Source organism: Cebus imitator, unplaced genomic scaffold (genome assembly GCF_001604975.1).
Source record: "Cebus imitator isolate Cc_AM_T3 unplaced genomic scaffold, Cebus_imitator-1.0 Scaffold616, whole genome shotgun sequence".
In the NCBI taxonomy this organism is placed as follows: domain Eukaryota; kingdom Metazoa; phylum Chordata; class Mammalia; order Primates; family Cebidae; genus Cebus; species Cebus imitator.
The window spans coordinates 318720-332224 of record NW_016107931.1 but is presented as its reverse complement, the minus strand read 5'-3'; the positions used below and the strand labels follow the sequence as shown (position 1 = coordinate 332224).

Genomic DNA, 13505 nt, shown 5'->3' with positions numbered 1-13505 from the left:
ACTTTTATACGTTATCTCATTAATTCCCCCAAGAACACTGCAGGGAAGGGCTATTATTACATCTCCTTGACAGATAAACTGAAGCTCAGACAAGTGCCTTGCTGAAGGCCACGTGGTTTATAAATCACTGAAGGCTTTGGTTCAGGTGGTGATGCCACAGCCCCACTCATAATCACCCTGGGGCATCACAGGACGGCACCTTTCAAACTCTGACTGCATTCACAGTAGGAAGTGCACACTATATAGAAACTCAGAACATACACCTACTTAGAGCTATCAAATATATGTACGTGACAATATGTTTTTCTTTTTTTTTTCTTATAGAGACAGGGTCTCACTGTGTTGCCCAGGCTGGTTTCCTGCACTCAAGCAATCCTCCTGCCTCAACCTCCCAAAGTGCTGGGATTACAGGTGTGAGTCACCATACCCAACCTCAACAATATTTTTTACAAAGCAGTTTTTCTTAGTATATAGGATTCCTTCTGATTTTCTATTCTATATTTATATTAGAATGCTAATCACAAACCACTAAGTTGATTTCACAACTCATTAGACATGACTCGCTGATTGAAAGGCAATGGATAAACATCTGTATAATATCCCACAATGACAGAATGTGTGTGTATGTATATACATATGTACACACACACACACACACACACACACACACACACACAGAGAGAGAGAGAGAGCCAGTCCTCATTATTGGTGGATTCTGTATTTATGAATTCCCTTACTGGCTAAATTCATGACGATTTCTGTCATTTGCAGACATGTGCCCACTCCCAGCTGAAGTTGGACAAAGTGACTCTGCCTTCTTGTTTCACCTCTCACACAGTAAACAAGTATCTTTTTTGAAGTGTATTTAGTGTCATGTTTTCTATATTTTTGTGCGTTTTACTCGCAATTGCTCAATTTAAAATGCCCTCCGCTCTACCGCAAGCTTAGGGCTAATGTCCTATATAGTGTTCCTCTGTGTGAGAAAGCTGTAATGTCTCATGGAAAAAAAATATATCTTCTAGATAAGCTTCATTCAGGCATAAGTTACAGTGCTATTGGTCATGAGTTCATGAATCAACAATAGAGATCACATAAAGTGTCTTTAAACAGAAGTGCTTATAAAACAAGGTTATATATTGACCAGTTGATGAAAATGTTGTGACCAGAGGCTCACAGGGCTGTAACTGAGATTTCTCCTTGGAGCAATGATTCAGTATTTGCTAATTCAGAGTTCATGGCCACTTTATAGAACTACTGTGAAGAATGAGAATTAACATGTATGGAGCATATAATTTAAAAAAATATCTTTGACCAGACTCATTCTTAGACCACATCAAAATCTGAGTAAGAATTAAGAGCTCTGGCTGGGCGCAGTGGCTCATGCCTGTAATCCCAGCACTTGGGGAGGCTGAGGCAGGAGAATCACTTGAGTTCAGAGTTCAGGACCAGCCTGGGCAATATAATGAGATCCTGTCTCTAATTTTAAAAAAGAAATAAAATATTAAAAAAAAATTTTTTTTAAGAGTTCTAGCACTCAAAATAAGTTATTCCTGTAACTTCAATTCAATTGATTGGTACATATGTTTAGAAAGCTAAGATCTGTGCTTGACCTTGGTCCCTCTGGGCCACAAGTCTAATGGCCACAAGTCCTTGCATTTGTCAGACCCCGCTTCAGATACATTGCTCTGTGATCAAAGGCTTCTCCTGGGCTGGGGTTTGGAAAGTACAGTCATCATGGCTGCCGGCCATATGGTGGAAGCAGTGAGCACACATGGGTCAGTGCACACTCACCCACGAATGCTACGTAATAAAAGAATCTGAGTCAGGGGACCAGTGTTTATCAAACAGCATATTCAGTTATTAGAAGGGTGTGTATGGGATGAGAACCAGAAGGATACCCAGTCTTAGTTGGTTCTGGGATGGTAGGATTTTATGTGATTTTTCTCTCCTTCTGCTTATCTGTGTTTTTTCCTGAGGTCTGAGCTCTGATCTCCATTGAAAAAAAAAAGTTTAGAAAAAAAGAAAAAATGAAATGAAATGTAATTATTGGGATTAGTAGAGATTTTTATGGCCTTCATCTGCCCCTAAGTATATTACAGATCTTTTTTACAATGATCATTTATTACTGGGTCGTTTTAAAATATTGAGGTAATGTTATGAGTACAAGTGTTCTGTTTGCTTGCCAACCAGGGTGGAGGTGGTTTGCATCATTTATCATGTACAGACAGAACTAACCATCACCAGGCTTTTATTGTCTTCTATATCTTTTAATCCTCTCAATGAACCTTACAGGATAGATCCTGTTGTCACCCTCATTTCACAGATAAGGAAACTGAAGCAAAGAGATACTGAATAATTTTCAAAGAGCAGCGGCACCACCAGAATTCACCCCAGTCTGCCTGGCTCTAAAACCCATGCTCTTGGCCACGTTACCCTCTTGCCTCCCGCCTACTCTCCCGTGGGTCTATGTTCCTTCCTGGCTGCTCCTTACCCATCTGGCCTTGGGCCCACGGGCCTGCATCCCAGCACCCTACATGCTCACCTCACTGTTGCTGTAGCGAGCGAGCTCGGAGATGAAGCGGATGTGGTCATCCCGGATCTGAACCATCTGCTCGCAGATATTGTACTGGGGGCTGATGCTGCTCTGCGTGCACGTCCACCTGGGTAGAAAATTACGGGGTCGGAGAGGGTCCCAGTCTCAGGCGCCTAGGTGGGACAGGCATTAGCTGCTCCTGGTGCTCAGTCCATGTGGCCAAATACCAAGGGTGACACCACATGGTATCCCAGCAGCCTCTGCAAGAGACCTGCTAAGTCTAACACTGTGGAAGCTTCAGGCCTAGTGGGACAGTCCTTCCTCCTCTTCCTTGGGGCTGGCCTCATCGAGGACCCAACTGCAGCCCTTCCAGATACCTGGTCCACAATACTTACCAGTAATATGAGAGGAGAGGGATCACAGCTGCTCTAGGGCTACAAAGGGCTGGATTCAAGTACGGAAAAAGCAAGGTGGGCAACCTCCAAAACCAGCCTACCTGCTCTGACAGCACAGACACTGAGGTTGAAGCTGGCTTTGGGGGGCTTTGGGCTGGGACTGCGGAAATCTTAGTGTGTCTGTGCCTCTTTTCCAACAGTCCCCTGGCAACACGGAAGCACGCTGTGGTGAGGGAAGCCGGGGTCACTCTGAGACTTGGGGGTGGCCCCTCCCTCCACCCACCCTCTCTACCTCTTGCCCCCTTCTCTCCTCTCTCCACCCTCTTTCCTCCTTCCCTGTGCCTCTTTTCCACTCCTTGTGAAAAGATGTCATTAGGAAAACCATCCTAAGTCAGAGAGGAAATGAATGAATGAACCTCTTCACTCTCCATCCCCAAGAGAAAAACGACCACTCCCTTCACCCTCTTCTACCCTCAGGTGCTGGTGACCCAGCAGACAGACTAAGCATGAGCACCAGACAAGGCAGAAAAAGATGCTGGGGAGAATTTACCCTTTCAGAAGGGGCCCTGATGTGGTTCTCACAAGAATGGCAGAACAGTGACAGCCTTCCTCAGGCTTCCCTTCAGTATTACTCAGAGAGCTATCCGTGGAGAGGGGAGCACATGGCCCCTCACACCCTGCCCTGGTCACTCCCCCAGCCTCTGCTCCCAGCCAGCTTCGGCTGGTAGAGAAGTCATGCAGAAAAAGGTGAGGAATGAACTCAGTGTTCCCTGCTTTTCCTGCAAAACCCCCTCACACATTAGCAGCCAGAGGGTGATGAAGGGACTACATTAGCTTTCCTTCGGGACACTCAGTTGCAGGGGCTCCAGGTGGATGCAGTTCAAGGACACTCCATTCATGTCTTTTTAAGATGCTAATACACTCGCCCTTGAGTAAAGGATGGCCGGTTCCCCTCTGTGTGAAAAAGCCACAACTTTGGGCAAGACGCACACAGAAGGACCCTCCTGCACAGCCTCAGAGACCAAAGGGGCAGCCGAGGTTGGAGCCCCAAATTCAGTGAGGCACTGACACCCCAGGCATTTGCATAGATGACCTAGAATCGTGGTTTATAAAGTGACTGAAGGTGAAGCTGCCCACCCACTTCACATCCACTCCACGAAGTACTGAGCGCACGGTCACCTAACCTGAGAGGATCGGCATGAGGAGGAAGAATGCCACCTCTCCTCACTGGACCACTGAGGGCTGGCCACTCCTCCAGGGAAGGAGGTGGACTCCTACTGTCCTGCTGAGGGGACATGTGGGTCACTGCTGGGCTGGACAAGGGGCATGGCTATGCTCTGAGCCCTTTTGAACCTGGCAGCAAAAGGCGGATACAAAAGGGCTCAGAGCACCCTCACAGCTCCCCTCCGGCCAGCGCCTGTGTTCTGATAGAATCCACCTGCCCAGGGCTCTGGGGAGGGAGGAGGGGCTGAAGTGGCCCCTCGGCTCCCTGCCCGGGCTGGGCGTCCTCGCGGGAGCCGAGAGACATTACGGCAGGCACTCACTTGGACTTGTTCTCTTCATAGTGAGCACTGGTCTTAATGTATCTGGCCAGCTCTATCTGCATGTCGCCGAAAAGGGGCACCACCTGCAGCTGCTGCAAAGGAAGCAAACACAGCTCGTGAGATGCCAAGGAGGGGCTGGGGTGGCCGCCTTTGCTGCCACCCCACTGGGGGAGGCAGGTCTCTGTGTGTGCCTGGCGGATGACCCCTAGTTTCTGCTTCCGAGGATGCTACCAGGTGACTCTGAAGACAAAAGGAGCCCCAGCCAGGGTGCAGGTCCTCCCCTGACTCCAACCAACTCTTTGTTCTAAGCAACAGAGTCTAAAAAGGGAAAAGTAACTTGTCCAAGGTCACTCAGCCAACAGCATGGGTGAGGCTGAGGACCGGATGGACAGCTGCCCAGTGCAGGGTCCTTTCCGCTTGAATCTTCCCCAGCTTAAAGCATCCTTGTTGCTATGAATTCTGGGCTAGAAGCAGGTGTCTGAGTGCTGTTGGTCTTCCAGAGAGTCTGTACTTTCAAGGTAATTAAAACCATAATAATACCTAACACCAGAGGGCAGACAACTACCAACCAAAAACCAGGGCAAATGGCAGGGAGGCTGGTGTTTGCTGTGTGCTTCGCCTGCACTAGGTACTACACCAACCACTTTAAAAACAGTATATCAAGCCATACAATAGCCTGTGAAGTCTGTACTATTGTTATTCCCATTTCAGAGAAGAAGAAACTGAAGGTTAAACAGCTTAAGTGATTTTTCACGAAGACCAGCTAGAAGTCAAGAAGCCAGGATTATATAACCCAGGGCTCCGAGTCATCGATGTAACCCCAAACCCCACTGAATCCTCCAGGGAACCCTACAGAGCCGATACCCTTGGTATGCATATTTTTCAGAGTTGGAACTCAGTTTCAGGGTGATTCAGTGACTTTCCCAAAGTCATCTAGCTATTAAGTGGCAGAGCCAGACTTACACCCAGGCCTGCCAAGGGAGAGGTTGTATTCCCTTCTACCTTCATCTCATTCATGCTGACTTGGGGAAGATTTTCCAAGGGTCTCCCCAAATGAGCCCTATTTTCATTTGGGACAACTCTAGATAAAAGTTCCACCCTTGAAAACAAGTAAAGCCACAGCACAAAACATAAGTGACATGATCCTTCTCCTTAACCTTGAAGAGTCAGTGGGACTCAGGCCCAATCCAGTACCCTCCACATCACACGACTAAGGAGTTTTGCTGTGAATATTAATCTGGGCTTTTCCATGTCTGACCCCTCAGGCTTCCTCCATGCCTGCAGTGCCCAATGCTAGAATAAATTGAGAACATGGAAGTTAATTCCAAAGTGCGAGATTCCTTTGCAAAATCCTAAGAAGCTTAGTTTAACTGAAAATTTTTTAAGATCTGGGGCCAAAAGATTAGCTCTCAGGGACACTGAAATAGAGTGTATGATGGACGTTGCTGAGGCATTCTGTCCAGAGGAAAGGGCAAGCTGAGGTGCCCCTGGTGTACCAGGTGAGAGGCTGTGATTTTGCATATGTGAATCAATTTAAAATCCAGTCTTTAACCATTCTACTTCTGTGAGCTCTGATTTATACTGGAAATTAAAGCAGGTGCTGACTTCTGGGATGCACCTCTTTAAGTGACAAGGGACTTCAGGGAAAAAAAAACAAGGCAGCATTCAAAAAGACTCACAGGGCCTCCTCCTATCCAAATCCCAGCTGAATCCTCAAACCTGGAACTATGCACGACTTTCATGCAGCATCCTTCTAGAGAGCAAATGCCTCTCTCAATGGCCGCCGGGGGCCCTGCTGTTCTACCTTCCTCCTCTTCCTACTCTTGGGAGCTTTGGAGCTACAGCTCAATTTTAAAAACAAACCCATGGTTTTCTGGCTAATTTCATTCCTTTCTGCCAAAAACATCTTGGCTCTGGTAACCTCAGCCCTCTGCCCAGCCCCAGCCCCAGTTGCTGACCTTAAAGAACTTATCAATTTTGCTAAGATTAATTCTCTTCTTGGCATCCAGTTTGTAAATGTTACTGACATTTCCATCCATCAGGTACAGGCCAAAGCCCATCACCTAGAATGAGAAGGGGGCAGAGCATAGAAACTAATCAAATCCACTGGAAAAGTTGTTTTTTTTTTTTTTAAAGGTAGGTCTGTCTATGTGACATACACACACACACCCTGTAGAGACATACTATATTATAAAAACCTATGCATCTTCAAACAAAGGCAGGAAATATAAGTCTAATTTCAATGAGAAATTTAGTCTATTATTATGGCAGCTACTTCTTCAGCCCTTACTATGGGCCCGAGTCTGTGCTCAGAGCTTTAATAAGCATTATTCTCTCTTGAGTCAAGTTCTCTGCAATAACTTTATTCTATAGATGAGGAATCGGAGACACAGGGAGGTTAGATGGCTGACCAAGGCCACATAGCTAAGGAGTGGAGAAAGGCGCTGAACAGGATCTGTTGACAATATTTCTGCATTTAGATCTTTCTGAGAGAAAGGGCTGCTCCTAGCTCCTTGCTGTATCCCAGGGTGTGGCACAACACAGGCATCTGATGAATACTTGAACAGTGAGTGAATGTCAAAGTATCCACCACTTTGTCCACAGAAAGGACAATGTAAAGGTTTCCAAGGAGCTGCTGGTGACTTTTTTTTTATTATTATACTTTAAGTTCTGGGGTACATGTGCAGAAATGGCAGGATTGTTGCATAGGTACACACTCGCCATGGTGGTTTGCTGCCTCCATCCCCCCTTCACCTACATCAGGCATTTCTCCCAATGTTATCCCTCCCCAACCTTTCCACCCCCCACTATCCCTCCCCTAGCCCTCCACCCCCAACAGACCTCAGTGCGTGATGCTCCCCTCCCTGTGTCCATGTGTTCTCATTGTTCAGCACCAGCCTATGAGTGAGAACATGTGGTGCTTGGTTTTCTGTTCTTGAGTCAGTTTGCTGAGAATGATGGTTTCCATATTCATCCATGTCCCTACAAAGGACATGAACTCATCCTTTTTTATGGCTGCATAGTATTCCATAGTGTATATGTGCCACATTCTCTTCATCCAGTCTATCATTGATGGGCATTTGGGTTGGTTCCAGGTCTTTGCTATTGTAAACAGTGCTGCAATGAATGTATGTGTGCATGTGTCTTTATAATAGAATGATCTCTTCCTGAATTTGCCCTCTGAGTGAGTTGACATTCTTGATTTCAATCCTTTTAACAGCCTCCTGAATGCTGGCTCATTTTGTTCCCTTTAAAATGTATGCAGAAGGGAGCCTGAACAGCTGTGTGACCATGAGAAAGTCACTTCTCTCTGTGCCTCTATTTCTCATCCGACATGAAGAGGGTGGACCGGGGGACTGTTAAGGTCGCTTCCCCTGTGGGAAGCGTTTCCTTTTTGTTTTCTTTGAGATGTTCTTGCTCTGTTCCCCTGCCACCCCACCTGGGCTGGAGTGCAGTGGCATGATCACTGCTCACTGCAGCCTCAACCTCCTGGGCTCAAGCAATTCTCTCACCTCAGCCTCCTGAGGAAGTGTGACTACAGGTGCATGCCACTACCCCTGGCTAATTTTTGTATCTGTCTGTAAAGATGGCATCTCACTGGGTTGCCCGGGTTGATCTCGAACTCCTATGCTCAAGTGATCCTCCTGCCTTGGCCTCCCAAAGCACTAGGATGACAGGCGTGAGCCACTCTGCGGGTGTACTTTGTTCTGCAGGATGAACTTCACCCTTTTCTGCATAAGAGCAGACAGTGCCCATGGTGGCATCTGAGTTCACTGACACAAACTACCCATGTGGCAAAACTATGTGAGGGGGCAGATTGAAGAGGGTGAGGAACAGAGAGGGAAGAAGGCAGGGAAGTCCGGGTGTGGAGAGCTGGAGAATTTGAAGGTTGCATGAAGACTACTTGGTGGGCTGGAATGTAGTGATTTAGCTTGTAGAAAGTTACAGCAACTGCCCAGGCTGAGCACCAGGGGTGAGAGGGGTGTGTGAACTGTGAGTGGCTTCTCTAGATTTCTGATGGTCTGGAGGAAGCCAGGGTAACAAGTCTCAAAGCCACCCAACCCTGCAAACTTAACTGAGGTGCTAAGACATGTAAGACAGGAGCACCAACACAGGGCTGGGATTCTCAGAACAGCAGGAGAGACACTGAAGGAGAAAAAAAGGAAAAACCGCCAGAACGCTGAGAGGTGAGGATCTGGGACAGAATCAAAAGGAGCTCTGCAGCAGGTAGAAAGAATGGGAGAAGGCAGCTGGGCTCCGCGCCTCAACCCTGCAATCCCAGCACTTTGGGAGGCCGTGGCGGGTGGATCACGAGACCAGGAGTTCAAGACCAGCCTGACCAACATGGTAAAACCCCATCTCTACTAAAAATACAAAAATTAGCTGCTCATGGTGGCGTGTGCCTGTAATCCCAGCTACTCAGGAGGCTGGGGCAGGAGAATCGCTTGAATCAGGGAGTCAGAGGTTGCAGTGAGCATAGATTACACCACTGCGCTCCAGCCTGGCGACAGAGTGAGACTCCGTCTCCAAAAAAAGAGAAAAAAGAATGGGAGAAGGCTGTTCATGTGAGTGCTACAGCAGCTGTGGGGTGTAAGTTAGAGACAACCTAAGCTAACAATGGAATAACAGCTAAGGAAGGCTTATCGAAATCACATTATTTCACAGCAGCATAACACAGCCAAATAAATTTAGTCACATGAGATAAAACGGATACATGGTCATACAGACTGCAAATTTTAAAAATATATAAGCAGAGGAAAAAACTTAGGACATACATTAAAATGCTGAAAGTAAGCCAGGTGCAGTGGTTCATGCATATAATCCCAGCACTTTTGGAGGCTGAGGTGGGCACATTGCTTGAGCCCAGGAGTTCAAGACCAGCCTGGTCAACGTAGGAAGACCCTGATTCTACAGAAAATAAAAAATAAAATAAAATAAATAGCTGAGTGTGGTGGTACGTGCTTGTAGTCCCAGCTATTTAGGAAGCTGAGGTGAGAGGATCACTTGAGCCTGGGAGTTAGGCAGCCTATTTCATGCAGTGAGTCATGATTGTGCCACTGCACTCCAGCCTGGGAGACAGAATGAGACCCTGCCTTGGAAAAGAAAATGATAAACGTGTTATCTTTTGGTTAAAGGACTGTGAGAGATTTAAATTTTTTTATGCTTTGCTGTATATTCCAGATTTTCCAAAACAATAAATATGACAATTTTGGAAGGAAACCTGTAAACTGATGAAACAATTGTGATCATTTTGGCAAAATATAGCAAAAGCTTGAAGATCTACTTTGTTTTCCAGTATGGATATTCCTTAAAGAACTAAAAGTAGAATTACCATTTGATCTAGCAGTCCTACTGCCGGGTGTCTACCCAGAGGAAAAGAAGTTATTATATGAAAAAGATACTTGCACACCTGTTTATTGCAGCACAATTAGCAATTGCAAAAATATGGAACCAACCTCAATGCCCATCAACCAACAAGTGGATAAAGAAAATGTGGCATATATACATCGTGAAATATTACTCAGTCACAAAAAGGAACAAAATAATGGCATTCACAGCAACCTGGAAGTAGTTAGAGGCCATTATTCTAAGTGAAGTAACTCAGAAATGAAAAATCAAATATTGTACGTTCTCACTTATAAGTGGGAGCTAAGCTATGAGGATGCACAGGCATAAGAATGATATTAATACGCCGGGCACGGTGGCTCATGTCTGTAATCCCAGGACTTTGGGAGGCTAAGGCAGATGAATCACCTGAGGTCAGGAGTTGGAGACCAGCCTGACCAACATGGAGAAACCCCGTCTCTACTAAAAATACAAAAAAATTAGCTGGGCATGGTGGCACATGCCTGTGGTCCCAGCTGCTCGGGAGGATGAGGCAGGAGAATTGCTTGAACCCAGGAGGCAGAGGCTGTGGTGAACTGATATCACACCACTGCACTCCAGCCTGGGCAACAAGAGTAAAACTCTGTCTCAAAAAAAGGAAAAAAAAAGAATGATATAATGGACTTTGGAGACTTGGGGAAAAGGCAGGGAGGTGTGGGTGAGGGACTATACTTTGGGAACAATGTACACTGCTTGGGTGACGGGTGCACCAAAATCTCAGAAATTCCCAGTAAAATCCATGCAACAAAAACCCACCTGGTTTCCCTCAAACTATTGAAATTTAAGAGAAAAAGATTTATTCTGTTTTTTCCTTTGAGCCAGCAATTTCTCTTCTAGGCAGTTTAGCTTGACAAAAAGATGTGCACAGAGACTGTGCTACAAGGGTGTTCAATGAGTTTAGCAAAGAAATATCCAACCACAGCGGATTTGTTATGACAATGTCCCAGTACAATGGAACGTTTGGTAGTCATTAAACATCACACTGTAGAAATAACCTTAATGACATCTGGAAAGGTGACTACAGTACTACAGAAAAGGAACAGGTTACAAACCATTATGTGCAGTAAGATCTGTATCAATGTTTAAGAAAAAAGAAACACTGTTTTTTAAAAAGGGTTTTTAATAAGAAGAAGGTGAGAGGGTAAGCTCGGGTCCCGTGGGTGTGGCCTCAGGGAGTTTTACCTTAAGGAGCATGTGTTTCTCACTGGGGGTCAGGTACATCTTGTTCTCATAGTAATCCACGCAGATGTTGACGATGTCAGCCAGCAGCTCCTCATAGCCTGGGATCACTTCCAGTTGCTGGTGGAGACACTGAACAGCAGCGCCACCCTCAGGTTAGGCAGTGCATGTATCCTGCGCCCTCACCTGCAACCCTGCAGAAGGTCTAGAGCTGGCGGGTGTGGCCCCCACTAATGACCAGGAAGCATGGCTCCAGGGAGGGGAGCCTGCATGCCAGCCGGCACCTGATGCCTGAATCCTCTCCTCGATGTCTGCACAGTACTCCTGCACACCTCCCATGGCAGGAAACTCACTCCCTTATTTTATTCCCAGGCAGTTTTGATGGTTAGAAAGTGCTTTCCTGTCCTGAGCTAAAAAGCAGCTCAGCTTTACAGCAATAGGCCTCTTGTAATTTCAGCTCAGCTTGGAGGATGTGGGCTTATCTAGGATGTCTTCTTAGACAATGGCAGCAAAAATCCATTCAAGGGAGGAGAGCTGCAGTGGGGTGGGGGGCAGGTGTCTCCCTCCTGGCAGGACACAGCAGTACAGGACCATCTACTAGAGAAGGGTCGGAGGTCCCCACCCCAGGCCCTTTCTCTCCAAAGAGATCAACTCGGCCTTGCAGGGTACGTAGAGGAGGGCACTGCTGGTAGTTCCCACAGACAAGAGAAAGAAAACCTGAGGCCTCAGTTGCTGAGCAGCTTTCTGCAGTTAACAAAGAATGGCAAGGGCCCAGTCAATCCCAGCGCCTTAGTGATACGGACTTGAGCCTGAATACGCTTGGAAGATGGAAGATCCCCTGAGTTTGGGCCTGATATCATTTATTTCTCACAACGGTCCTATGAGATGGCTTGTCGTAATATTCTCAAAATAACAGATCCATTTTACAGATGAGGAAACTGAGGCTTAGATTGAGCCCCAAGTCTAACAGTGGGTCAGTGGTGGTCTAGGATTAGAAAACAAGGCTGCCTAAATCCAGACCCCATGTTCTCAACCCTGATGCAGGGTCAGGGCACTGGCTGAGAGGGCTTCACAAGAATGACAACTGGGGAGGGTGAATGGGCCACCTGGGGTTGGGAGGGGAGGCTGCAGTCCTCAACTGCATTTCACTCTCATGTAGGGCAGTGGAGATGGAAGCTGCAGACTGGGCTTGTCTGCTTGGGTTTGTGGTCCACCCAACCTCTACACGCCTGCCTGTATCACTGAGACACCAGGCCAGGACTAACAGGGACTCTGCCCTCACCTGGGTGATCCTGTTGTGGTTGGCCAGGAACATGGAAAGGTTCTGCGACTCCTGGATGGACTGGGGATCTGCCATCTTCCTCAGGAACTGTGCCGCCCTGAAACAGAGACAGCACGTGCTGCAGAGAGGACTGTCTAGGCACAGCAGCCTGAACCATGCGTCACAGGCTCCCACACCCACCTAACCCAGAGTGACACCATCCTGGAAGTTAATGAGCTCTGAATATCCCAGGCAACGCTAATGTTGAAACAGAGTGTATTCTGGAGTCATTTGCTTTGGGGCCGTCTACAACCGGTAATAAGGGTCCCCGAAATTAAAAGGCAGGAATGGACTAAAAATCTCTGAAACCTCAGAAAGTTTAGGGGAACTAGCATCCCATCAACCAGCCAGGAGTACTAAAACAGGGAGTGAAATGATCAACCTTGTACCTTCCTGTGACCTCTAGTGAGGCTGCATGGTAAGTTATGAAGAAGCACAGGTAGGATGTTAGAATGCCCCTGTTGTGTATTCTGTTATTTATATGAAAACTTCAGTGTTTCCAAAGCAAAGCACTGTATGGAAAACAGAACTACTGAGCCTCACAGAACTTCAGGTGAAGGGATGACAGGCACCAGGAACACAAGCAGAGCTTGACGGGAGACAGCTGCAGCTGCCTGACTTTCCAGCCTAACCTGGGGATGGTGCCACCTGTGCCATCATGAACTGTGAAAACAGACAAGACACCCCACCTTGCTCAGGACCTAGCTGGGCTGTAGAGGATGTCATTTATGGCCATGACAGAAGCAGCTAGCCACAGCTGGGGAGAATTTGGTAGAATATACTATGCAGTAAGCTACGTGTAAAAACTTTGTGAAGCTGTCACTTCTAAGTCAGCCTTGAGATGGGGTCCTGTCTGCTGGACACCACCAGATTTCACAGTTGACTCAGGAGGGTAAACTTGTGAGAATCCGTCTGTTTTCTCTGGTTATTCTGCAGTGCAGGAAGATGTCGTTCAAGGAGGAGGGTCTCTCCTTAGCAGAGACACAGCAAATCCTTCAAAGAGACTCCCAGGTGGTGGCATACTGGTTTCTGGAATGACTCCTTCCCCATTTTCAGTCCTCCTCTTTTTTTGTTTTAATTTTTAAAAAGAGGCCAGGTGCAGTGGCTCACACTTGTAATCCCAGCACTTTGGGAGGCTGAGGTGGGCA

At 46.9% G+C, this 13505-nt stretch overlaps 1 protein-coding gene across 3 annotated transcripts in view; it reads right to left on the bottom strand.

Moving 5' to 3' along the window:
- The window catches only part of CYFIP2 (cytoplasmic FMR1 interacting protein 2), a 142355-nt gene that overhangs the window by 90581 nt on the left and 38269 nt on the right, over positions 1-13505 (bottom strand). For all 3 annotated transcript variants that reach the window (XM_017517071.2, XM_017517069.2, XM_017517070.2), the window contains exons 7-11: positions 12319-12415; positions 11040-11168; positions 6431-6535; positions 4473-4564; positions 2543-2660 (exon numbers count right to left, since the gene is read on the bottom strand). In XM_017517071.2, coding sequence (XP_017372560.1) covers positions 2543-2660; positions 4473-4564; positions 6431-6535; positions 11040-11168; positions 12319-12415 — 541 coding nt within the window. The remainder of the gene's footprint in view (positions 1-2542; positions 2661-4472; positions 4565-6430; positions 6536-11039; positions 11169-12318; positions 12416-13505) is intronic.